Source organism: Nymphalis io, chromosome 29 (genome assembly GCF_905147045.1).
Source record: "Nymphalis io chromosome 29, ilAglIoxx1.1, whole genome shotgun sequence".
NCBI classification, from domain to species: domain Eukaryota; kingdom Metazoa; phylum Arthropoda; class Insecta; order Lepidoptera; family Nymphalidae; genus Nymphalis; species Nymphalis io.
In genome coordinates this window covers 5622856-5650536 of record NC_065916.1, presented here as the reverse complement: position 1 = coordinate 5650536, position 27681 = coordinate 5622856, and the positions used below count along the sequence as shown (strand labels likewise).

The window sequence follows — 27681 nt, the reverse complement described above, 5'->3', positions numbered from 1 at the left end:
ATATGTACCTATTGTGACATACATTTTGCTTTCCGACTTAGAAACGAAACGTTAAGTTTATGGCGTATAATGCCAGTAGGTCATTTTTTTATACTTTTATTCTCTTTTCCAAGTTTGTATCCGACTATGTTTTTAGTTTTAGAATTGTAGCTGTAGCCTGATAAATTCGAAAAGCATCGGGCCTTACAACATTTACATTTTTTTTGCTTGAAAATGAGGAACATCAGTACTAGTGTAATAATACCTACTATTTCACATCAAAAAACAATTTATTTTAATGATAATGATTAAGAAATTAAAAAGTTTGATCATATTTTCTGATGCACATATTATATATATATTGATAACATTTTGTAACAGTAGACATTTATTTGGTTTGGTTGGGTGCAATAGGAACTAAACCTGATGCATTCCGACCTGTTCTGACCTGCTGTTCCGTTAAATGTGACCGTAGAATAAGTCACAAAACGGAGGTCACATAATGCTACCCTCTTGTAGTTTTAAATTGTTTAACAATTACCTATCCTACTTAAGTTTATTAACTTTTTGATATCAAATATTACAAATATTTTGCAACATGTCAACAAAAACAATTATTATAATTTATAATAGTAAAACTTGGTCACATACCTAAGGAACGAAATTGAAACACAGAATATTTCAACACTGCGTCCGCGCTGGCCATAAGTTAATTTGAAAATTAAAGCAAAATAGCTTCTCGATGTAAAATGATGTATGTGCTGCCATTCGTGTCGAATTGTTCCTTATTTAGAAGATTTTTCTACAAAAAATAGCGATCACTATACGGAATGTTCCGGTTAGCTCAAATTTTCGGTTTTATTTTAGATTTATTTTAAATAGAACATAAATAAAAATAAATGTTTTTGATAACTTTTACTTTTAAATTAGACTTTTAAGAATTCAAATTATATTTAATAAACCATTCGCATAAATGAAATTATTTGAATTATCAAGATAATCTGTCACGAGTTGGGCAGGGGACAGGTAAATTCGATGGTCTTAAATATTTTAAAATGTTTTTAAAATTTATATTTGGTAAAGTAACAACAAATCGAGAATTTATATATAATTTTAAAAATATTTTTTTTTCACTTAAATCGATATATTCTACTAGACGTCATTCATCATGAAAAAATAATTAAACAAAGTTGAGGGACACGGCGAAAACCCACGGTACAATTTTTTTTAAATTGCTCTCAAGTCATTATGTAAATTATTAAGCAATCCATTAAAACAGTCCACAAACGAAGTACGAGGCGTAGGTAGGTAAGCTTGTAACATCGATATAAAATCCTGCGTTAATAATTCATTAACTACGCGCATTCATTGTTATGTACTGTCTAAGATCATGAACTCAGAACCGCCACCAAGTTGCACGTGGTGTTTGAAGCAAGCGTATCATATATATAATATAAACTAAATAAGCGTAAAGGCGGCCTTAGTGTAGACGAGTTAGACTACGCTGATAAAGCATTAGCACGATTTTGTCAAATTGAATCTTATCCGATTGAATATAAGGCGTTGTCTTATAAATTTATTATTAAAAATAAAAGTTTTTTGTCTAAATTAAATTTATTTCTAGATGACAACAAAATAATGCGTGTATGTGGTCGTTTAGTTAATTCCGATGAATTTATTTACGTTAAAAAACATCCTATTATAATTATAAGTAAACATTATTTTGCTACTTTATTATTTCGCCATGAGCACATTCGGCTACTCCACGCTGCTCCACAGGCAGTACTTTTTCATTTACGCGAATCATGGTGGCCTGTAGGAGGTAGGACTTAACTCGCCAGGTAGTACACAGTTGTGTTACCTATACACGCATTAGGGGTAAAACGCTTACTACTATGATGGGTAACTTACCTAGCGAACTCTCCTGTAGTAGATTTGTGACAATCAATAACAAAGTGTAACGCTTCTATATTGAATAAAGATTTTTGACTTCGACTTTGACTTTGACTTTAGCGAAGCATATTTATTTACATTAAAAAGATTTATACCACGCCGCGGTAAGCCTGCACGAAATTTATTGTGATAACGGTCGCAACTTTATAGCAATTATAAATGAATTTTCAAAATTCTTAAATACATGTAGTTCTCGATATTGTAGAATTCGCAAGCAGGGAAAATATTAAATATCATTTTATTCCCTCTCATTATACGTATTTTGGTGGTCTATGGAAAGCAGGAGTAAAGTCGAGTAAATACCATCTTCGACGTGTAATCCCTATTACACGTCGAAGATGCGCACCTTACTTTCAAAGAGTACAGCATAGTATTAGCTCAAATAGAAGGCGTATTAAATTCCCACCCTTTGTCTCCTCTTTTTCCCGACCCACAGGATTAGTCCATTTCTTAATTGGCTGACCCCTGTGTTCCTGCGAGTCATCTTCAGCGATACCAGAGGAATAGCTTCGCCAATACGTCTGAAACCGGTGGGCGAAGAAATACATCTCCGAGCTGCGGGTGCAGACAAAATGGACGATGAATAAAGACGAGGTCAAGCCAAACTCCTTAGTGGTTATTGAGAATAATAACCTCCCACCGTTGAAGTGGCATTTGGGACGTGTCCTTTGCACAATTTTAGGACAAGATGGCATATCCCGGGTGGCCGATAGACAGACGTCATCAGGCCTGGTGCGGCGCGCATTCGCCAAGATTTGTTCTCTTTTCCAAGATGTGTTCGACACTGATGCAAAAACTAAAGACCATTGAAAGCCACTGCTTCCAAGGCCGAGGGCATGTTCATACTTCCTATCCAATTAAGGACGGGTAGCGACATCTCGTGTCGAGAAACTTAACCAAACACAACGTCATACTTTTTATCGGCCGCGATTGGTTAAATTTAAATATTGTACCCGCACCCCCTCTCCTTGATCTCTGTACATTCGCTTAAGACATTACATGCAATTTTGATTGAGAGCCTAACGCATTTATTTATTTTTCTACACCCATCATTATCCTTCATCCATCATCTTGGGTTATTCAACCCCTCACAACTGCCGCCACACTCCGATTAAAAAAAAGTATATCAATATATCCACTGGAAAGCCTTCTCTCCTTATTAGAAAAGATTTGCTGAAGATAACTGTCTCTACTACCCTCAAATCTTCAATATACCGAAATAACGTTTGATTTCAGAAAAAAATCGTACCCATATACACAGATGAGGTATCTACACAGCGAACAGCACCAAAACCTAACACCACGACCGTCGAAGCCCTTAGCGATGAGATGCTGCAAGAGAAGATTGCGGAACTCACGAATGCTAAGATTAAATATGGAAAATTTGACAATATGACCTCGATCGAGCTCCGAGATGGATCCGCTATGCCTGTTATTGCAGTTGGCACAGCTTTGGTAAGTAAAATACTTTCTATTTATTATAAGTATACATTTACTTTGTGGTAGGGCTGAGCTAGCTTTCTGAGTAGGTACTATCTACTTATTAGATATCGTTACACCGGTTAAAGGATGAGTGAGCCAGTGTAACTTTAGGCACAACGGACATAACATCTTAGTTCACAAGATTAGTGGCGGTTTGACTATCTAAAGTATAATTAGTATTTCTCCCAGTGCCATGTCTATGCGGAGGTGACCACCTACCATTAGATAACTCACTTGCCAGTCTAACTACCTATTTTAAATAAAAACATAAATAAAACATAAATACTATATGTCTGTATATACAAAGATGCTCTTTATTTTATTAACATATATATTATATTGACTTACTTGTTGGTCTAGTGGCTAAATGTAAGGCCGCAGACCTGGAGGTCCTGGGTTCAATTCCCAGGTCGGGCCAATAAAAAGCTATTGGGTTTTTCTGACAGAAAACTCAGTAGCAGCGTGGAGTCTGGAAGTTCCTGCGCCTGAACTCTTACGTTCGTGACGAATTGCCGTCCCATCGGGTTATGAGAGCTAAGGAAAAGAGAGTGCAACTCTGTTTGCGCACACACTTGTGCACTATAATATCTCCAGCGCATTTAGCTAATCTTTCTTAAGATTGGCTGCCGTGGCCGAAATCGGTCTGGAGGACATTAATATATAAAATATTATCTTCTATGATCTGCAGCTGGAACCAAAGCTGATCAAACATATAATAGGCGCTGCGATCGATCTCGGCTACCGCGCCATAGACACCGCATTCATCTACGGAAACGAGAAACTAGTAGGCGAGGCGATACAGGCTAAAATAAACGACGGAACTGTAAGACGGTAAGTTGTCTGTGGTTTCATTCTAATAGAATTTTCAAAGTACTATTCTGTGCATTTGTATTATACAAACTTTTGTCACATCAATGCAGACAACATAGTTTCCTTTTGTGAGGCTACGGGGAAAACCCTAAAAATAAACCTTAGCTTTAAAGGCGTGGCTTAATTCACGTGTAACAAAGCAAAATCCCTTTTGGGAGATTTTACGCTTAGAATTCAGATGAGATTGAACGAATTCTTTAAAATATCATACCGCTCTTACGGTTAAAGACATTTATTTTCTCAAAAGATTTACATTCAAATCACTTACAGAGAAAATTACAGAACAATAAGAATAAAATTTTTTTTTTTAAATCGAACTTGCGTACACAGTAAAACAATGAATGTTACAATAACCTAATAATATAATAATAATATCGGTACAGTGCAAGCAAGTACGTGTAGTTTGTGACGTGAAGTAGGGTAGTCTAGTAAGGGAGGTGACACATTATACTCATCTGATGTTTTTAACTTTTACATTTTTAAATTTTGGTGTGCGATTGTTCATTATACCCCTTGTCCAGAGGGTGGATCTACCAGTTATCTGTCCGATAGCTGGTTGGAATCACTACGGGTACGCGACCCCGGACTGCTCTAGCTACTAGTGTCACATTCCTGTATCTTCCGTGATCACAGTATCCTCACCCCTCTCCCTGATACGTTGTTTCCCAAAATTATCCCAGCGTCACGCCAAAGAAGAAGGAAAACTAATATTAAACCGGAGCGGTGCCTCCGTTTAGGCGTAAGCCAGTCACCTGCGGCCAAACCAGCACCACACGTATTGACTCGTCATTCCTGCGGATCCTGCTGGGGAGGAGGAGAGGGTGGCATGGGTACTGGGCAAGCCCGTGTTGCCATAAAGTCGCCAGGCCCAGGCGTAGCAGCATCCACGGAGAGGACACTTCGCTCACCTGTCTTGCAGGTGGAAAACAACACGGAGAGTGGCAGTCACCGGTTATAAGTCAGCACGAATAGGCGTAAGTGCGGACGCCAGGGGCCACTCTTGACAGTAGGAGGATCCATCGTAGATCCATTGATCAGTTACCGCCTGCTTTAAGTCGGGCAGCCCCCGATCAATAAGGTACTGATCCGCCTCAGCGTTAACTTGTTCCGCCTGGGTGAACGGAACACAAGCCTTACAGCTAGACGTTGACGCTGTGACATTAACCACCTGCTCAAAGGAACATAAATCCCAAAACCCACACCAACGCTGCTTACATGCGCTTTGCGACATGGAATGTCCGAACGATGAGGACAGGCTTCCCGAACACCTACGGAAGCTCCGATTGCGCCCAAGAACTGCGCAAAACTTACAGTATCGACGTGGAGCTTACAAGGCTCAATATTGATATTGTAGCCTTACAAGAGACCAGAACTGAAGACGAAGGGTCTTTGCGTGAAGCTAACTACACTTTTTACTGGAAGGGCAAGAGTTCCTTGGAAACACGAGAGCATGGTGTAGGTTTCGCGGTTCGAAACCATCTCATCAACGCCATAGAAACACCTGTAGGCGTTCCCGAGCGAATTATGGTCTTGCGTCTAAACACAAAAAGCGGCTTTGTCACGCTAATTTCCGCTTACGCACCGACGCTTAGTTCAAAACCCGAGACCAAGGATCAATTCTACGGCCAGCTCGATGAGACAGTGCGCAGGGTAAATCCAACTGACAGACTGCATATTTTGGGTGACTTTAATGCCCGCGTCGGTCAGGGCACATCAGCCTGGCCTGAATGCCTCGGTGCACACGGCATAGGGAAGCTTAACGACAACGGACAACGACTGTTGGAGTTTTGCTCAAGGCACCAGCTGTGTGTTACCAACACCTTTTTTAAAGGCAAAATGATGCGGAAAGTCTCGTGGATGCACCCTTGATCTAAACACTGGCACCAATTAGACCTTGCTCTTACAAGAAGGAGGGATCTACGGGAAACGCTCCACACGCGGGCGTTTCACAGTGCCGATTGTGACACCGATCACAGCCTCGTTGCTACTAAAGTCCGACTTGTCCCTAGAAGAGTCCATTCTTCCAAGCCACCCGGTCGTAAAAAGATAAATCTTTTCAAGACTCGTGACATGGAAGTAGTGGAGTCATTTGGGGAACTCGTCCGCGAAGAAGTTGCAACTTGGGATAGTACGGCATCAGCGCGAGTCGAATGGGAAAAAGTCAAGTCTCTTCTCACTGACACTGCAGGCAAGATTTTTGGCTATCAAAAGGCAAAATCTTACGACTGGTTTCAAGAAAACGAGGAGCACTTACTTCCCTTGATTGACTCGAAACGCCAAGCCGCTTTAAATTTTCGCCTTAACCCTTGCTTGAATACTACAAGGGGCTCTACTCGTGCCCAGTGGATATTCAGCCAGAAGCAATGGAGCTTGTCCCGAATCTGGCAACTTGGCACGAGCTAGACGTTGCACCCACAGTAGAGGAACTTTATCTGGCCGTCAAGAAGCTCAAATGCGGAAAGAGCCCCGGAAAAGACGATGTTGTCACCGAAGTCGTCAAGCTTGAGTGCCTCTTGCCCATCCTTCATAACCACCTGGCTAAGTGCTGGGAAGAAAACTACGTCCCTCAGGATATGCGAGATGCTAACATCGTCACTCTTTATAAAGGCAAAGGCTATCGTGGCGACTGCAACTGTTACCGCGGTATATCTCTTCTTAGCATCGTCGGTAAAGCCTTTGCCAGGGCCATTTTAGGCAAACTACAAAGGCTCGCCGACCGCGTATACCCTGAAGCACAATGTGGTTTTAGGTCCCAACGGTCAACTGTCGACATGATATTTTCACTCAGACAGCTACAAGAAAAGTGTAGGGAGCAACATACCCCCCTAGTCATTGCATTTGTAGACCTAAATAAGGCTTTTGACTCCGTGAGCAGAGAGGGGTTGTACTCGGTTCTTGTCAGAATTGGATGCCCCCCAAAACTCCTAAGGATAGTGCAATCGTTCCACGAAGGTATGGAAGTCACCGTCCTGCACAATGGCAACGCATCCACGCCATTCGACGTACGCCGTGGCGTTCGTCAAGGTTGTGCACTGGCCCCCACCTTGTTCGGAATATTCTTCTCGGTGCTTCTGAAGGTTGCTTTTGGAGATGAACAGCAAGGCGTCCACTTACACACGCGAACCGATGGTAGGCTGTACAACATCTCAATGCTCAACTCCAAACGCTACAGGGAGGACCTATTTGTAGATAGTCTCCTCTTCGCTGACGACGCTGCCTTCGTTGCTCATGACCAAGCTCAACTCCAGAGTCTAATGGACAAATTTGCCAGAGCGTGCGACCTCTTCTCAATGTCCATAAACTGCAAGAAGACCGTTATTTTCGCGCAAGGATGTTTAGAGCAACCAGTCATCTTGCTTAACGGCGCACCTTTACAGGTGGTTAACAAATTTTGCTACCTTGGGTCGCATTTGTCAAGCAATCTCTCGCTTGATGCAGAGATCGACTTCCGCATCGGCAAAGCAGCCTCTATGTTCGGGAGGCTCTGTTCAAGGGCTTGGGATAACAGACACCTTACGGTAAAAACGAAAATGCTTGTTTACCAATCATGTGTCCTAAGCACACTCTTGTATGGAGCAGAAACGTGGACAACGTACGCAAAACAAGAACGCCGACTAAACACATTTCACTTGCGCTGTCTTCGGAACATTCTGGGCATCACATGGCAGGATCGCGTGACAAACGAGTCTGTTCTAGGCAAGGCACAGCTGCCTAGCATCATGGCCATTCTCAAAAAAAAACGGTTACGGTGGCTGGGACACGTGCATCGAATGGAGCAGACCCGTCTTCCAAGGCAAATACTACTGGGAGAGGTTGTGGATGCAAAGAGGTCTGTTGGGCGGCCTATGCTCCGTTACAAAGATTGCGCTAAGCGTGATATGGTTGCGTTTAACATCCCTAGCAATCGATGGGAGGAACTGGCAGAGGACCGTGCCAAGTGGCAACGCCTTATTTACGAAGGTCAATCAAAGCATGGCAATGACTGGTTTAAACTACTAAAAGAAAAACGCACTAGGCGTTATGAGCGGGCTTCAAACCCCCGCCCATCTGGGGGCGCATACACTTGTCGGAAGTGCGGCCGGGGGATCCTCTCTCGCATTGGTCTTTTCAGTCATGAACGCAAGTGCCTTCGCGATGCCGCTTAAATCATCTGTCAAAGATGCAGAGGCCTATTATATATTATAGATAGGCAATGCACAATATATATTGTGTGTATTTATTTACGATAATGCTTATATAAATTAACTAATTTAATATTACATGATTATTGTCATATGTAAAATGTATAATTGATTACAATAAGTGTACATTAACAGTATTCTCTGGTACATTATTATTATCTTAGTATACATATATAGTTGAGTAGTAGTTTTAGTAGTTATTTTACATAAGATATATCCATAAGTAATGTTATTTTAAGTTAGGAGTAGTGTAGTGTTATCAGGTATTATATTATATTAGTTACAGCTTTATTTATTTAGATAAATTTTATATAATATTAAATTGAATTTTAAGAAGAATCCTTTAAAATGTGGCTTTTAAGACATTTTTTAAAATTATGAAGCGATTTTATATCTTTGATATCCTTCGGCAAATTATTGTGGGTGCGTGCTCCTTCAAACAAAATACTTTTTTTGCCGTAGTTTGTCCTTGATGGGCCTAAACATATGTTATTAGCATTTCTAATAATTCGCTTATGAATATTTCTTTTTTCGTAAAAGTAATTTGAGAGTGTATATCTTTTGTAAGGAATTTTCTAATATGAATGCAGGTGCTCTGTCTATAGATTTGAGTTAGGTTCATTACTTTTGTATCCTTATAAATTTTTATAGTAGGTGTTAAATAGTTGTATTTAAATAGAGTCTTTATGAGTTTATTTCAAAAACGTAAATAAAAGTAAATAACCCACTGCTGGGCAAGGCCTCCTCTCCTTTTTTAAAAGGTTTGGAGCTTACTCCAACACGCTGTTCAAATATCTCAAAAGCACCCGCATTGGTTACACGCGCCAGTTTTTATCCACATGTAGGTTTCCTCACGATGTTTGCCTATAATTTACTTTCAAATTGATCACAAGAAAATACAGTGGTGCTTGTACGGGTGTCGAACTCGGAATCAGCGGTTAAGATTCCCGTCTTCTAACTAATGGGTCATCGTGGCTCGATAAATTAAAATGTATATAATTAGATCGATTTTTAAATCAATTAAATTCTCAGTCATATTTAATGCTTACTATAGCATATATTACTATATCATATATATGCTTACTATAATATGTAATTGTTTGTTTCTCAGTGACGAGTTGTACATAATGGCCAAGCTGTGGAGTACGTTCCATCGGCGTGACCTGGTGTTGAAGGCCTGCAAGCAGTCCTTGGAAATAATGGGGTTGGAGTACTTCGACCTTTACTTAATACACAATCCTATGTCGCTTAAGGTGAGTTTCGTATGAAAAGGTAAAAAGTTGCTATTATCAATTAATCGAAGTCAACTGCTGGATATTATGCACCAATCTACTGTTCACGTATTGCACACGCAGCCTTGAGGCGGACTGTTAATGCTATCTTTTGAAAGATTTCAAGATAAAATCATAGACAATTTTTATTACTTTTTATAGTTTTGACATATTCCTAACAACAAATAATTGATTACAGGAGGGTGACAACCCTTTACCAAAAATCGCGAATGTTCTCCAATACTCCGAGCACGATTACCTCGAAGCCTGGTACGGTATCGAGGACCTGATACAACAGGGTCTCGTGAAAAGGGGGGGAGTGAGCAACTTCAACTCTGTGCAAGTTGAGAAAGTTTTGGACAAGGGGAAGATTAAGCCAGTTATAAATCAGGTCAGTAATGCTAAATAAGATTTGCTGAAGACAATAATAGGTAATGGTCCAAAGGAATTAGGAATTACACCATCGAAACGCCTATATGTGGCAGAGATCGTAATGGAAGCCCTCTCTGCCAGGAGAAACTTGAATGGTGAAGCTTCCCGAGTACCTGCGCAGTATTCATATAGGAATCTACGAACAGTACAATGAGTACAATTAATCCGATGAGATGTCGGTTAACACTGGCAACTTCATAACTAAAATCTAGTTCTATCTCCTGTGTAGATAGCAAGTCCACGAAAGATGGATAATTAAACATTAATAATGTAATCCACAGGTCGAAAGTCATCCATACTTGACACAACAACGCTTGGACGAATTCTGTACGACTCGCAATGTCAAGCTAAGCTGCTTCGGTGTGTGGGGCTCTAAGGGGACACCATTGGAACTGAAGAGTGATTTACCACCAGTTATAGATGATCCTTTAGTTAAGGTCATGTCTGCGGGATTGGGGATCAAGCCAAGCCAGCTGCTTATAGCGTAAGTCTGTGATGGATAAGTTTTATTTGAGTAATGTTTTAGTACGCAAGGTGGTGACTCCCTTTCATCTTGCTATTGCGCCATATGCGCTCTGCCTCCATTGCCACCATGCGAATAATATAAGGATTATTCACTTCCAATGTCACCAGACCAGCGAGAAACCCAGATATTCCTATATCCTCCTATCTTCAGATCAAAGGCCGTTGAGTCCTAATCCCCTTCCCATCCTTCACATTTATTTATATGAGAACCTCCGCCTGGTGCTACCGACACGACATCGTAAATATACAATATACGCTGCTTGAATTATAACGAATTTACAATTACAAATTATTAATATCGTTAATTATATATATTACAGATATCAAAAACAAGCGGGCCGCAATGTAGTCGTTAAATCAACTAGCGCTACTCACTTGTGGGATAATTTACAAGCGCTGAACTTGAAACTGGATGAGTCCAATATTACGGCGCTTAACGCCCTCAACAGGAACAAGCGTACATTCACATTTGTGGGGTGAGTTTATCAAAAGTTATACCAATACCAATCGATGGAGATTATTAAGCGTAAAAATTAAAAATGATTTTGTATTTAGAACGTTTTTATCCGTCTATTCTCATTAATATTCATTTAACGATCAGCAAAGGAATTAATGGTTTATTTAAAGAACATAGATTATAGTTCTTCGAATCGGATTAATGGTCCTAATTTAAAACTGATATAAAAATATTACGATTTTACTAACAAATTGTCGCAATCGAATCGGAACAGTTGCCGTTTTCCTATTCTTTAATTTAAAATTAAAAGAGAATGACCAAAAATGTAAGGACCCTTGTCCAAATAAAGAGACTTATGTAATAAATTGTCTAACTAGTGAGTCATTATAACCAGACCGCAAAAAAAAGTATGCAGTCAGTAAAAACTGAGTTATAACTGAATGAACTCATGTTTTTCGCCTTTTTATGCGAAAAATATCGCTAATATAATAAATTTTTTTAATTATATTTTTTATATAATTAGTTTTTTTAATTATTAATATAACTTTTTTTTTAATATAGTCATAACTTTTTACTTATAGCTTTTTTTGTCTCGTAGTTAAAGTAACTCTTTCTTTAATGGACTATAAGTCAACACTCGTTAGTGATGGATATTAGAACCATTTTTGGCCATTCTCCTTTATTAGTAAGGACTGTTTTTGTCATGAAATAATTCAATGTGTTGTCAACATTAACATAAAAAAAACTTCTTTATAACTTTTTTATATCTCAATGGTTGTCAATGAGATGCCAAGGATAGAATCTCTAAAAAGCCAAATCTCTTGGGCTTGTATATTACAAGCTACTTTCGGTAAACAATATAATATAATAATATGTAACTGAAATAGTCATATATATTGCTTAAATTAAATATATTAAGTATTTTTTAATGTAAAAATATTGTTTTTTTTTTCAGAATGGGAGAGACTCACAAGAACTATCCTTTTAATATACCTTTTTAATTATTAATAGTTCTTGACAGAAGTGACGAGACGAATTCGAGCCATTTTTTACGTCATTTTGACATTTTTTTTTCTAGTTTAAGTTCATTTTTCTCTATAGAAGATAAGATAGAATAAGATGATACGATATTTCAATTGAAATATTTTTTGTAGTAACTTTTTGTCGTATTTTTAGTAATATTTACCCGTTAATGGAAGAGAGCGAATTCTGATGAACAAAATGTCTTAAAAGTGTGTGACTTGACTAACCACCTATGTTATTTTCATAAGCAATTTGTAGTAGAATTCAAAGTAAAAAAGTACGTTTGTCATGACGTCTTTAGTTTAGTAGTAATTGTGTAAAATTCCATTATTTCGGAATATATTTTATAAATGACAAAAAGCGCATTACGCGCCTTTTGAATTGCATTTTGACATTTTATTTTTTTATAATTATTGTTTTTTTTAATCCATTTACCGAGTTCGATGAATTATGCATTATTCCATAACAATTTTTTTTAATATTAAGTATTTTGATAAATGATTATTGATAATTTGTGAAACTTTTGACACATTAGCCAAATGTGTGATTAGGAATAATTTTGTGTACTTAGTTTTAATTCCAGTATTATTTTTAATGTACTCAATGGAATGAATAATAATTCCTAGTGTAAGTTAATTTTTTATTTTTGATCATGTATTTGATTCCCATACTTTTCTATTAATTTGCTATTAATTAAAATGTAATTGAGGAATTAAATGATAATTTTAATTAATTTATTTTATTTTATTGAAGTGACACTCATCTTGCTCATTAACAATACAAGCATGTCTTATCGTGTTTAAAATCGCATCATATATATATGATGAATTATCTTTGAACATGTTTTTCAAAGAAAATTCAAAATATATATATTCAACCATTGGACGATTAATAGTTACATAATCCGCGCGATCAGATTGGGATACAACATTTTGGTACTGAGACGCGCGGTACCAGCGGTAGCTTTGGCAAACTCGTTTTGATGATTTGCGAGTCAAAATTATTGAATAATAAATACTTTAAAAAAATTATATATAAAATATATATAACGTTGTTACTTGTCTGGTAGTAATGATTTTTGCTTGTGACTTGCTACGGTATTACTAGTTCAGTAATATTAAATAGCAAGATTTGTAAAATGTTTAAATATAAACTATTATAAATATTTGATTCCGTAGAACATAACAATCATCATCATATTCAGCCCACAATTATCCACTGCTGGACATAGGCCTCCTCACAGGCGCGCCAGTTCTCCCGGTCCTGTGCTAGTCGCATCCATTCAGCACCCGCCATCTTCTTAAAATCGTCTGACCATCGGGTGGGTGGTCCGCCCACTGGCCTTTTTGCTTCTCTAGGCCACCACTCCGTGACGACTTTAGTCCACCTTCCGTCTTCTCGTCTGGCCAAGTGTCCAGCCCATCTCCACTTTAACCTCGTGAAACCACTTTAACTTTCCCAATATCTTCGACTTTCGTCGTTCGTTGGATTTCTGCGTTTGGTACACGATCAACGAGGGAGATGCCTAGCATAGCACGCTCCATCGCCCTTTGTGCCACTTTTATTTTGTGCATGCTATGCTTAGTAAGCGTCCATCTTTCGGCACCGTAGATGAGTATAGGCAAGACACATTGGTTAAACACCTTGGTCTTGAGGCATTGTGGGAGTTTGGATGTCAACGTATCTTCGAGCTTTCCAAAAGTAGCCCACCCTAATCCAATGCGTCGTTCTGTCTCCTGTATTTGAGATTTCCGATCAAATGATAAACGATGTCCAAGATAGATATACTCGCTGACCACCTGTACGGTGTCCTTACCTACGATTATGTTAGGTGCACGTATGTGGCGATTATTCATGATTTTGGTCTTGGACATGTTCATCCTCAGACCAATCCTCATATATAACATAACAATCGCATATAATAAAAATCATATTAATCTTTTCCATATTATCGTTCAGAAACTCTTTACAAACGCTCGTTTGAGAACTTAATTTCGACTTACAAGGACGCACAGATTACATATATAAATGTACAAATAACACAAAATTTTTGCTATACTTTAATAAAAATATTTTTTTATAGTTACGAATCTATTATGAATTTTATGAGAATCTTCCAAGCGTTAATAAAAAAAAATGTCACTAATACTTTTGTGATAATAAAACAACTAATCAATACATACAATTTATTTAAAAATTAATTAAAATTAAAAATAAACGTCCTTACTTATATTAGCGGGCGATTAGTTAAACAATGCTGTCTTTTTTATTCAAATGTCAATTCAATAATGACAGAAAGAGAGAAGTCAGTAGTCAGGCCGTAAAACAAACATTATTAAGTCATCCTGCAACATTTAACGTTATTTATACAATACTTAGTACTCATACACACAATAAATTCTCTCTCTTTCACACACATAATACATTTAATGGAGAGAAAAGGACAAAACAATCATATCAAACATTTTAATCGAACATAACAATTTTCTTTCATAACTTACTTCGGGAAATGATTGTCACTCTCTTTTACTCGGATTATTTACAGGAGAGACAAGAACAAAACATATTTTACGTTTATTTTCTCATGCATATCAGATGTTCTTCATGTAACTGGCTTCGGTTTTGATAGGGGTTTCTTTAGTAATCCTGAAATAGTAATTACTATTAAATTATAAATTTAACATCATAGCTCTCTGTACACGGAAACTGAGAGTTCGAGCGTGATGACTATGTATTGTTTACTGGTGGTAGGGCTTTGTGCAGGCTCGTCTGGGTAGGTACCACCATCCACCCACTTATCAGATATTCTACCGCTAAACAGCAGTACTTAGTATTGTTGTGTTCCGGAGTAAAGGGTGAATGAGCCAGTGTAATTACAGGCACAAGGGACATAACATCTTAGTTCCCAAGGTTGATGGCGCATTGGGGATGTAAGCGATGGTTAACATTTCTTACAATGCCAATGTCTATTGGCGTTGGTGTCCACTTACCATCAATGGCCCATATGCTCGTCCGCCTACCTATTCAATAAAAATAAAAAGTGCGTTGATGTGTGTGTCAGCGTACACGAGCGCACACGTTTACACATCAATTCTCGTGACAAAGGGGACTGAAAGATATGCAGGCGGCGGAAAACTAAGCTCGAATGAAATGAGTTGTGATACCTTCCGCCCGCACCTCCCTCACTCCCCGTAGTCGTCATACCCCGCACCTCATCACACACAGATGATAAAATAAGATTAACTTACTCGGTATATTTGTAACGGGTTTCTGTAAACTTTTAACGGTAGATTTCGAACTGTCTTGTTCCACCGCCATATTGGATTGTGGTTTTCCTGAAAATATTCTCTTTATATAATTATATATATAAAAATGAATGTCACTATAGCGGTTTATAGCATGTTATAATTATAAAGTTTAAATATTCAAATAACAAGTCGGTTTGGAGTACAATAACAAGCATACATGCTATTGATGATATAATAATACAAGTAAAACCCGACATACATTTTGTCTTGACTAATTTTTAATTCAAATGTTACTTACTCGGACTAATCCTTAACGGATTCTTCTTAATATTTTCAGAAGACGGTCTCTTTTGGGGTATCTTTGAGTTCGTATCAACTGTTTTTCCACTAACAATCTTATTTATCTTGTTTATAGCTTTACTTTTATTATTTAAGCTAATTTTATTATTTATTTTTTCATTGACATTTTTATTTGTAACAATTTTGTTTTTAGAAAAACGTTCTGCTAAATTTTTTTCTTTCTTTTTCTCTGCACTTCGGTTAGGATTTAAGTTTTTTGCTTCATTATTTGATTTAGTGACGTCATTTGTTTGTGAATATTTTGTTTTATCTGTATTTACTTTTTTGATATGTTTCGATTTATCAAATGTATTCATGGACTCTGTTTCTGTTAATTTAGCTTTCTTAACCTGTAAGCCATCTTGAGTTTTCGATTTTGTTTTAAGAGTTTTAATTTTATCAACAGCCTTCTTATTAACATCAGAAATACCATCTTTTTTGTTAGCTGTTTCAATATTTTTATCTGTGGCAACTTTCTTAGTTTTATTACTGTTGTTTTTATCTGTGTTATCATTTTTATTAGCGTTTTTTGTACTAGCAACATTGACGTTTGACTTTTTACTATCAGCGACCATTTTTGCTTCTTTCTTAGCATTAGATGAATTACTTTTCGATATGAGAACTTCATTAGATGTTTTCGAACCTGCATTTACAGGATTACCTTCTACTTTGTCCTTCGATGCATTATCATCAATTTCAATATCATTTAATTGCAAATCATTTGTTTTCTTAGCTTTTGTAACATTTAATTCTATTGCATTAACTTTATTAGGTGGTTTAAGTTTAGTTTTCGAAGTTGAAGCTTTAATAGTATCATCATTATTATCTGTTTTTCCTCTTTTAACGCTCGCTTCATTATCATTTTCACTTGGACGTTTCTTATCTTTTGCATTAGCGACCGTATTCTCTTTGCTTTTAGGTTTATTTTTCTTCGGTGGATATTTCGGTGGAGCCATCATTTCGCTGTCTTTAGACTTACCAGCTGGAACTTCTGGTTCCTCGTCAAGCGTCTGCCGTCTCTCTCTGAGGCTCTGCGCTTCGAAGCTCTGGTGTAATTCTTGGGTTGGCTTCTCTGCTTCGAGACATGTATTTATCTTCGCCATGAGGAGCGTTCGCTCGTCCGTGTCGATCGCTGGATCTGAGAGCTGTTTGTGTGTTTGCGCTATTATTTTTATGTATGATTCATCTGTAAAACGAGTGAAAATATTTGTTGGTATTCTATTTTTAAATTAGAATTCCATATTAAAATAATTTTGGTTCTGCAAGTAAGGTGAAGGCGAGTCCCGAATATAAGCTAGCGCTATGGGTTTTACTAAAAACCAATCCAATTATTTTCATTAAAACAAAAGTTTAAGACCTCTGAAAAATCAAAATTCTCCCATTGGTAGAATTTTTCACAGGTGCATTTGGGTATGTCACGTCATAAAACGTACCGTGATATAATAAGCTAACAACCTTGATGAGATAAGACAATAGACAAGAGAGAGAGAAAGAGGATGAGAGAGATAGAGAGACAGCAGGACTTGGTATTGTATGGTGCCTGAGCCAGTGTAATAAAAGGCACAAGGGACATAACATCTTAATGTAAGTGTTGGTTAACATTTCTTACACTGCCAATGTCTATAGGCGGTGGTGACCACTTAATATCAGGTGGCCCACGCGCGTCGACTTCCTTTTCAAAAAAAAAAGAGTAGGACTTTCCTTTTACTTTATATATTCTAAAAACATACCCATATATTCCACATCAAACTTAAGACGATGATGAAAATGTGCAATCGGAGACCATTTGTTCTGTAACGTCCAAGATACTTCTAGAATATTCGCACACTACAACATGTATCCACCATCGGCCTGAAATAAAATAAAAAAATACGCTGGACAAAGACTTACTATGGAATTATAATATATATTATTTTGTAACGCTTAAGTGCAAACATTTATCATTGTAAATATATCATTTCAAATATAACTTTCCGTAGAAAGTCTAAAAGCTATATGCCCCACTTATATCTCGATCCCCTTGGAAGGCCTCTGACATTATAGCGCCATGACGTTACATCTTATTCCAGAACAATGGTTCAACTGAGAGGTCATTATACTCTAATAATAATAATATTTATTGAAATAGTTTTTATAAATAAATTCAGAGAAACCCTGGCACCCTAAACTAGGAGAATGTTTGTATTTCCGCAATTGCAAGATATTTTTTTTTATAGTATAGGAAGGCGGGAGTGGGCTCCAAACGCCTTTAGACATTGGCATTGTAATGTCAACCATCGCTTGCCGAGCCGGTTGGCGTGGTTGGTGGATGCTTGCCTTTCACGACGAAGGTTGTGGGTTCGATTCCTCCCCAGGACAGACTTTTGTGTGCATGAACATATCTGTTTGTCCTGAGTCTGGATGTAATTATCTATATAAGTATGTATTTACAAAAGAAAAATAGTATATGTAGTATATCAGTTGTCTGGTTTCCATAGCACAAGCTCTGTACAAGCTTAATTTGGGATCAGATGGCCGTGTGTGAAAAATGTCCTAGGATATTATATTATCGCTTATATAGCCAATGCGCCACCAACCTTGGGAAGTAAGATTTTATGTCCCTTGTGCCTGTAATTACACTGGCTCACTCACCCTATCAACCGGAACACAACAATAACGAGTACTGCTGTTTTGCGGTAGAATATCTGATCGGTGGGTGGTACCTATCCAGACGAGCTTGCACAAAGCCGATAGGACCAGTCAAAAATTATTGCTATATGACATTTTTGTGGGATAAGCAGAAACTAAATTCAAATTATTTTTGTCTGTCCTAATACAAGCTTTAAGTCCTAAATTGTTACAGTAAGCTCACCATCGGCTCCATGTAGAGTGAATCCGCGTACTTCTCTGCGAGTCGAGCCAGCGAACAACGTCGTGAGCGATGCGCACGCGCATAGTTACGGAGCACCTGCAACAGTTTGGGTTACTATAAGCATAAGGAATACCGTTAATTATGGACATTAGAAATGACAATATAGTCCGATTTATCGCATTCAATCCGCGACCTATACCATTTGCCAGAAAAACCTGTATACAGCAAGCTTTCTTTTGAAACTATTTTGTGAATTCAATTAACGAATTGAAGTCTAAATGTCTCAAAATAATGTGTTCTTTCAACTTGAATGCTTTCAGAATCAGCTCTCTTGTACCGTACAGGAAGGGCTAATTCTGAGCCACAATATAAACTGACTTTTCTAAAACATAAAGCACATTAAAGATCACATAACTAATTGACGGAATGCAACTTTTTTTATTATATTTTTATGGGCATTTATTGCTTCGTTAGTCTAGTTACTACCGCATAAGGTTATGGATCTCGAGATCCTACGTTCAATCTAGGGTAAATAAAATGTTATTGTGTCTTCAGAGAAACCCTCGGTAGCAGCTCGAAATTGGGAACAGGCCGGTGTTTTCACTCTTGACTTGAAAAGTTCCGAAAGCCTTCGTTCAGCGCTCGAACTGTCGCCGTTCGTGTCGGTATGCCGTCCTATCGGATTATGAGAGTGCATCTGTGTTTGCGCACAACACTTGCGCACAGAAATTGGTCAGGACACCATCACATGAACCTAGAGTACTTGGATTAGAGTGTATTTTAAATCAATTTGAAAAATTACCTCAACAGCATCGCTCGGTGTGGTCACCGCTAAGAGCACAGACTTGGCCAGTTCTCGTTTGTGTGCCAACTTCACGGGTCACACGTTTCAGTTTCTGTAGGACACGGGTGCGAATAGACGGTTCTGAAATAGCAAACATCAGAATTACAAATCGAAGATAAATAATTTTTGTTCGCTGGTGAATAAATGATAGTAATGCCGAGATGGCCCAGTGGTAAGAATAATAATAATAATAATAATAATAATAACCCCCCCGGGGATCACCTTGCCGTGGTGGGGGGACTTACGGGTAGCTGGTACTGGTTCTTGTGGTCCTATCATCTTGACCAATACACATTTACACATAGCCATATACATCTTGGCAAACACCTACCCAAACTAACGATCCCAAACCCGACCCAATCTTGTCATTGGAGATTAACATGGAACGCAGTAATAAAAGATAAAGTTTACGGTCGCTGCCCGGGGATCGCTAGGACGCATCTGGAGCCGACGCTGAATCTCACAGCATGTGATCCGTTGGCGATGGGGGACTGAACAGGTGGGTTCCCCTCGAAGAATATGTTACAGCCGACCAATCACCTTCACCTTCATCTACTTCACTTTCAAATCATTCACTTTCTCTAAACTTTCCATCACCTTCTTCAACTGCAACCTTTTTCGAGTCACCCAGCTCTTCACCACCATCACGATGTTCATCCCATATTTCAATGCCAACAGCTGTTGCGCAGGAGGCATGTGCCATCAATGCTGCGTCCAGTGCTGGTACTTCTCGTGTGCGAAATAAATGGTCACAGGATATGAACCGCTTTATATGGCACACATATTTACTAATTACTAAATGCGAAACAACACAAATGAATAATTATTTACAACTATTGCACGAGCAGTTTAATCAGAAATTCCCCAATATGCAAGTATCGCGACAACGTGCAGGAGATCAACGACGTGCTATTCTCAGGCGCAAATTACTATCACAGGACGTTTTAGATGAGGTAAGAAATCAAGTGTCAGATAAAATACAGACAGAGGGAGAAATAATAGATTTTCCACTCAGACAATCTTCCCAGTCCGAACACCTATCCTCACAAATAAACTTGTTCATACGTCCTCTCAAGCTTAGAACGGGTAGCGACATCTCGGGTACGAGATACACAACTACATACCTCACACCAAACAACGTCATACCTTTCATGGGCCACGATTGGTTAAATTTAAATATTCTACCCGTACCCCTTCTCCTCGATGTCTGTACATTCGCTTAAGACATTACATGCAATTCGAATTGAGAACCTAACGCATGTTTTATTTTCGACACCTTCGAAACTCATCATCATCATCTTGGGTTATTCAACCCCTCACCGCTACCGCTACATTTTGGACCTTCGAGCCACATTTTGTTCTTTTCGCCACATAATTGAACAAAGTCGACGAGAAGTGCACGTGGCGGTTCGAGAAGAAAACGCAAAAGTGGCACATATCTGGACGAGTTTCGAAGAAACAAGCTGCCTAACAGACAAACGGAGGCTAAGCGCACACAGGAACTGAAGTTTTGTTGGAGCTTCATCGAAATTTTTTTTTTTTATAGAATAGGAAGGTGGACGAGCATATGGGCCACCTGATGGTAAGTGGTCACCAAACGCCCTTAGACATGGGCATTGTAAGAAATGTCAACCATCGCTTATAGCCAATGCGCCACCAACCTTGGGAACTAAGATTTTATGTCCCTTGTGCCTGTAATTACACTGGCTCACTCACCCTTCAAACCGGAATACAACAATATCAAGTATTGCTGTTTTGCGGTAGAATATCTGATGAGTGGGTGGTACCTACCCAGACTTGCACAAAGCCCTACCACCAGTAAAAGTTACATGCAATCGATGGGTCCATTCCTTACTCTTTTCCATCACCTCCTAGGTTCTATTGGTGCTACTATTGTGTCTGTGCTCTCAATTTCAGTGAATAGCTGCATCGTATTCCCGGAATATCGCGATTTCCAGTCAATTAGAAGTCTGGTGACGTTGCTAGCCTCAGAACGGCGGGATTGACTGATGATCATCAAACCGTGAGTACTTCTCTTTTCACTGACCACCAAAATGCGTATTGTATCCGCTAAATCCCGCGGCAAATCTCCTATATTGCTAAGTGTAGAAAATAGTGAGTTAGTTCGTGATTTAGTTAGGAAACGTGGCATTATTGAGGGTAGGCTTACCAAATTTAATAATTATTTAGAGGCGTTATAGGATGATCAATATTTTACTAATCAAAAACGCATCGATTTAAAATTAAGAATCAAGGATTTAGTTTAAGAAATAGAAGAAAGGATTTCTGATAGTGAGATGAACAATTAAATCAGCGAGAACTTTTTGAATATAATTATTATAGTTTAATATCGGGTGCTGAATTTATGCTTAATACTGATGAGGTTAATGACCGCTCCTTGTTATGTCATAGTCATAATAATAATCACTCTGCTAAACGGTAGTTTACCGTCTCCATGCCTACGTTTGATAGATTGTATGAGCACTGGCTGGAGTTCAGAGACTCGTGTATCTCGCTCGTTCATAATTCTAGATATTTCTAACATTCAAAAGTTCCATTATCTCCCTAAAAGGTAACGCAGTCATACATTCCATAGAATTTTTAACTGACAATTATCAAGTTGCATGGGACTTGTTGCGTAACCGTTATAATAATTGCACTTTTAATTCACAATCATGTCAAAGCTTTGTTTACCGCATTAACTTAAGCGTTACCATCTTTGATCAGAACGTTAATCGACACAATTTAAAAAAAAATAACGCGCTCTTAGAATCCCAGGTGAGCCAACAGACACTAAGGATACTTTGATTATTTTTATTATGGTGTCGAAGCTAGATAAAGTAACTGAAAGCGAATGGGAGACTCATAAATGCACATTGTTCCCGAACCCGATTGATAACAATTCTACGCGATTAACTGTATATGATTTAATTAATTTCGCTTTAACGCTGGAGGCATTGCAGCGTTTACATAGTAAAGACGCACAAAACACTTCACACTTCAAAAACAACACAACTCTCGCAGCATGTTACACTGCAATGTTTCCAGCGGGCCGAGTAAAACGACGACAACTGCGACCCGCTAAGTTAATCAAATCGTCCACTGTACACTTGCAAAAAGTTTATCGATAGTAATCTAGAATTAAAGCTTAAACTTGTACGCGAGAATAACTTATGTGAGAATTGTTTACAATCGGGATACTCGGTAAGCAACTATAGGTTTGTTCGTGTAGACGCTGTAGTAAAAAACATAACTCATTATTACGTAACAATAACGCTAATAGTTCAGTCGCATACCATTCTACAACGAACACTGAGTTGTCGACTGCGGCTGCGAGTGATGCGCATGCGCCTTCCCCCGCGCACCGACCACCTCGGAATCCGCCCTTCCCATCCAAGTAAACAAGGCACACATGCAAGCGTTATCTATTAAATCTAAAAATGTGCAGTTCGTATTATTGTCAAGAGCGATAATTGAGGTAGGTACCGATGTACACGGTACATATCAAAAAACGAGCGCTTTTTGATAATGGAAGCCAGCGCTGTTTCATCTCTAGAGCAATTTCAAAATATAACTGTACCCTTCTGTAAAAAAAATATTTCATTTGAAATGTTGTTTTTTATTACAAACTTTACCATAATGTATTAGGGAATATAGTTTATTATAGAGAAAAATAAGAAGGAACGCGGATTCCGAGGTATTTTCTCTAAAAAAACCAAAAAAAAAACGACGGCGTAATTGTTTCCGTTGTTCGACAATATTTAAAAGCAAAATTAAAAAAAAATTGAAACTAATAAGCCTTTTTTAAATTTAACTAAACTATTAATCCGTATTATCACTTGATAAATAAAAGAAAATAGCCGTAGCTTCAAGGATTTACACAAAATAAGTGTGTTTTATTCAGTTTTGTGACTCTTTCGCTTTTAACTTTGTTATTTTTTAATTTTACTTGATGTGGGTAGTTTTTTCGAAAAGTAATATATTTACTGGATACATAATGAAGGGGCCGCACAGAATTAAATCGTAAGAACTCGTAGATTTCATAGATTTAACTTCATAATTTTGAAGGGACATACACAGTGACAAAATGAACGTCTTAAAAGAAAATTTCACACTTCAAAATTGCCTAAATGTGTACCTATTGTGACATACATTTTGCTTTCCGACTTAGAAACGAAACGTTAAGTTTATGGCGTATAATGCCAGTAGGTCATTTTTTTATACTTTTATTCTCTTTTCCAAGTTTGTATCCGACTATGTTTTTAGTTTTAGAATTGTAGCTGTAGCCTGATAAATCCGAAAAGCATCGGGCCTTACAACATTTACATTTTTTTTGCTTGAAAATGAGGAACATCAGTACTAGTGTAATAATACCTACTATTTCACATCAAAAAACAAATTATTTTAATGATAATGATTAAGAAATTAAAAAGTTTGATCATATTTTCTGATGCACATATTATATATATATTGATAACATTTTGTAACAGTAGACATTTATTTGGTTTGGTCGGGTGCAATATGAACTAAACCTGATGCATTCCGACCTGTTGTGACCTGCTGTTCCGTTAAATGTGACCGTAGAATAAGTCACAAAACGGAGGTCACATAATGCTACCCTCTTGTAGTTTTAAATTGTTTAATAAATTACCTATCCTACTTAAGTTTATTAACTTTTTGATATCAAATATTACAAATATTTTGCAACATGTCAACAAAAACAATTATTATAATTTATAATAGTAAAACTTGGTCACATACCTAAGGAACGAAATTGAAACACAGAATATTTCAACACTGCGTCCGCGCTGGCCAAAAGTTAATTTGAAAATTAAAGCAAAATAGCTTCTCGATGTAAAATGATATATGTGCTGCCATTCGTGTCGAATTGTTCCTTATTTAGAAGATTTTTCTACAAAAAATAGCGATCACTATATGGAATGTTCCGGTTAGCTCAAATTTTCGGTTTTATTTTAGATTTATTTTAAATAGAACATAAATAAAAATAAATGTTTTTGATAACTTTTACTTTTAAATTAGACTTTTAAGAATTCAAATTATATTTACTAAACCATTCGCATAAATGAAATTATTTGAATTATCAAGATAATCTGACACGAGTTGGGCAGGGGACAGGTAAATTCGATGGTCTTAAATATTTTAAAATCTTTATAAAATTTATATTTGGTAAAGTAACAACAAATCGAGAATTTATATTTAATTTTAAAAATATCTTTTTTCACTTAAATCGATATATTCTACTAGACGTCATTCATCATGAAAAAATAATTAAACAAAGTTGAGAGACACGGCGAAAACCCACGGTACAAATTTTTTTGAAATTGCTCTCAAGTCATTATGTAAATTATTAAGCCATCCATTAAAACACCGTCCACAAACGAAGTTCGAGGCGTAGGTAGGTAAGCTTGTAATATCGATATAAAATCCTGCGTTAATAATTCATTTACTACGCGCATTCATTGTTATGTACTGTCTAAGATCATGCTTCGATATGCCTGCCGTATGTAAATCCGGTTCGACGATCTGGTTGACGTGGTTGGTAGATACTTGCCTTCCACGCCGAAGGTTGTGGGTTCGATTCCCACCCAGGACAGACATTTGTGTGCATGAACATGTCTGTTTGTCCTGAGTCTGGGTGTAATTATCTATATAAGTATGTATTTACAAAAGTAAATAAAAAAGAGTATAATAGAATAGAAAAGTAGTATATGTAGTATATCAGTTGTCTGATTTCCATAGTACAAGCTCTGCTTAGTTTGGGATCAGATGGCCGTGCGTGAATACTGCCCTGGTATAAAAACATACCATCGACATTTTAATTGGCGCAGATAGGTTTTGGGATCTATTAGAAGACGGAAAGATTCGTTTGTCTAGTGGTCCATTTATACAGAACACCAAATTAGGCTGGATTATTTCCGGACCTATCGTAAATAATTATACACGTAAACAATACTAGAGAAACGACTACAAACTTTACTAGAATATAAACTGCTTTGACACCCTGATTCTTATGAAATTCCGTGTTATTTATGCCGCATCATGGCGTGTGCTCGAGCTCAGAGCCGCCACCAAGTTGCGCGTGGTGTTTGAAGCAAGCGTATCATATATATAATATAAACTAAATAAGCGTAAAGGCGGCCTTAGTGTAGACGAGTTAGACTACGCTGATAAAACATTAGCACGATTTTGTCAAATTGAATCTTATCCGATTGAATATAAGGCGTTGTCTTATAAATTTATTATTAAAAATAAAAGTTTTTTGTCTAAATTAAATTTATTTCTAGATGACAACAAAATAATGCGTGTATGTGGTCGTTTAGTTAATTCCGATGAATTTATTTACGTTAAAAAACATCCTATTATAATTATAAGTAAACATTATTTTGCTACTTTATTATTTCGCCATGAGCACATTCGGCTACTCCACGCTGCTCCACAGACATTACTTTTTCATTTACGCGAATCATGGTGGCCTGTAGGAGGTAGGACTTAACTCGCCAGGTAGTTTTTTTTTTTTTTTATAGAATAGGAAGGCGGACGAGCATATGGGCCACCTGATGGTAAGTGGTCACCAACGCTCTTAGACATTGGCATTGTAAGAAATGTCAACCATCGCTTACATATCCAATGCGCCACCAACCTTGGGAACTAAGATTTTATGTCCCTTGTGCCTGTAATTACACTGGCTCACTCACCCTTCAAACCGGAACACAACAATATCAAGTATTGCTGTTTTGCGGTAGAATATCTGATGAGTGGGTGGTACCTACCCAGACGAGCTTGCACAAAGCTCTACCACCAGTAAAAGTACACAGTTGTGTTACCTGTACACGCATTAGAGGTAAAACACTTACTACTATGATGGGTAACTTACCTAGCGAACTGTCCTGTAGTAGATTTGTGACAATCAATAACAAAGTGTAACGCTTCTATATTGAATAAAGATTTTTTACTTTGACTTTGACTCCAGCGAAGCATATTTATTAACATTAAAAAGATTTATTTCACGCCGCGGTAAGCCTGCACGAAATTTATTGTGATAACGGTAGCAACTTTATAGCAATTATAAATGAATTTTCAAAATTCTTAAATACATGTAGTTCTGATATTGTAGAATTCGCAACCAGGGAAAATATTAAATTACATTTTATTCCCTCTCATTATACGTATTTTGGTGGTCTATGGAAAGCAGAAGTAAAGTCGAGTAAATACCATCTTCAAAGTGTAATAGGGAATGCGCACCTTACTTTCAAAGATTACAGCACAGTATTAGCTCAAATAGAAGCCGTATTAAATTCCCACCCTTTGTCTCCTCTTTTTCCCGATCCACAGGATTATTCCCCACTCACTCCAGTCCATTTTTTAATTGGCTGACCCCTGACTGCACCAGCCTGTGTTCCTACGAGTCATCCCCAGCGATACCAGAGGAATAGCTTCGCCAACACGTCTGAAACCGATGGGCGAAGAAATACATCTCCGAGCTGCGGGTGCAGACAAAATGGACGATCAATAGAGACGAGGTCAAGCCAAACTCCTTATTGGTTATTGAGGATAATAACCTCCCACCGTTGAAGTGGCATTTGGGACGTGTCCTTCGCACAATTTTAGGACAAGATGGCATATCGGCGTGCGGCGCGCATTCGCCAAGATTTGTTCTCTTTTCCAAGATGTGTTCGACACTGATGCAAAAACTAAAGACCATTGAAAGCCACTGCTTCCAAGGCCGAGGGCATGTTCATACTTCCTATCCAATTAAGGACGGGTAGCGACATCTCGTGTCGAGAAACTTAACCAAACACAACGTCATACTTTTTATCGGCCGCGATTGGTTAAATTTAAATATTGTACCCGCACCCCCTCTCCTTGATCTCTGTACATTCGCTTTAGACATTACATGCAATTTTGATTGAGAGCCTAACGCATTTATTTATTTTTCTACACCCATCATTATCCTTCATCCATCATCTTGGGTTATTCAACCCCTCACAACTGCCGCCACACTCCGATTAAAAAAAAGTATATCAATATATCCACTGGAAAGCCTTCTCTCCTTATTAGAAAAGATTTGCTGAAGATAACTGTCTCTACTACCCTCAAATCTTCAATATACCGAAATAACGTTTGATTTCAGAAAAAAATCGTACCCATATACACAGATGAGGTATCTACACAGCGAACAGCACCAAAACCTAACACCACGACCGT

General features: G+C 37.7%; 2 protein-coding genes across 18 annotated transcripts in view; one reads left to right on the top strand and one right to left on the bottom strand.

Annotated features, from left to right (window-relative positions):
- Positions 1 to 27681, bottom strand: part of LOC126779589 (hybrid signal transduction histidine kinase M-like) — a 132909-nt gene that overhangs the window by 31827 nt on the left and 73401 nt on the right. The window contains exons 8-9 of one of the 7 annotated variants that reach the window (XM_050503724.1): positions 15422 to 15508; positions 14545 to 14819 (exon numbers count right to left, since the gene is read on the bottom strand). The exons of 3 other annotated variants lie outside the window; for them this stretch is intronic. In XM_050503724.1, the coding sequence (XP_050359681.1) occupies positions 14776 to 14819; positions 15422 to 15508 (131 nt within the window). In that variant the 3' untranslated portion in view covers positions 14545 to 14775. Of the gene's footprint in view, positions 1 to 14345; positions 14519 to 14544; positions 14820 to 15421; positions 15509 to 27681 lie in introns of those variants that run through there. 3 more of the 7 variants (XM_050503725.1, XR_007670370.1, XM_050503712.1) reach the window with 3 other exon arrangements.
- The window catches only part of LOC126779440 (uncharacterized protein PF3D7_1120600-like), a 124355-nt gene that overhangs the window by 62915 nt on the left and 33759 nt on the right, over positions 1 to 27681 (top strand). For 2 of the 11 annotated variants that reach the window (XM_050503380.1, XM_050503382.1), the window contains exon 12: positions 10450 to 10652. The exons of 2 other annotated variants lie outside the window; for them this stretch is intronic. In XM_050503380.1, the coding sequence (XP_050359337.1) occupies positions 10450 to 10652 (203 nt within the window). Of the gene's footprint in view, positions 1 to 9935; positions 10128 to 10449; positions 10653 to 11013; positions 11170 to 12105; positions 12187 to 12234; positions 12256 to 27681 lie in introns of those variants that run through there. 7 more of the 11 variants (XM_050503374.1, XM_050503376.1, XM_050503377.1 and 4 more) reach the window with 5 other exon arrangements.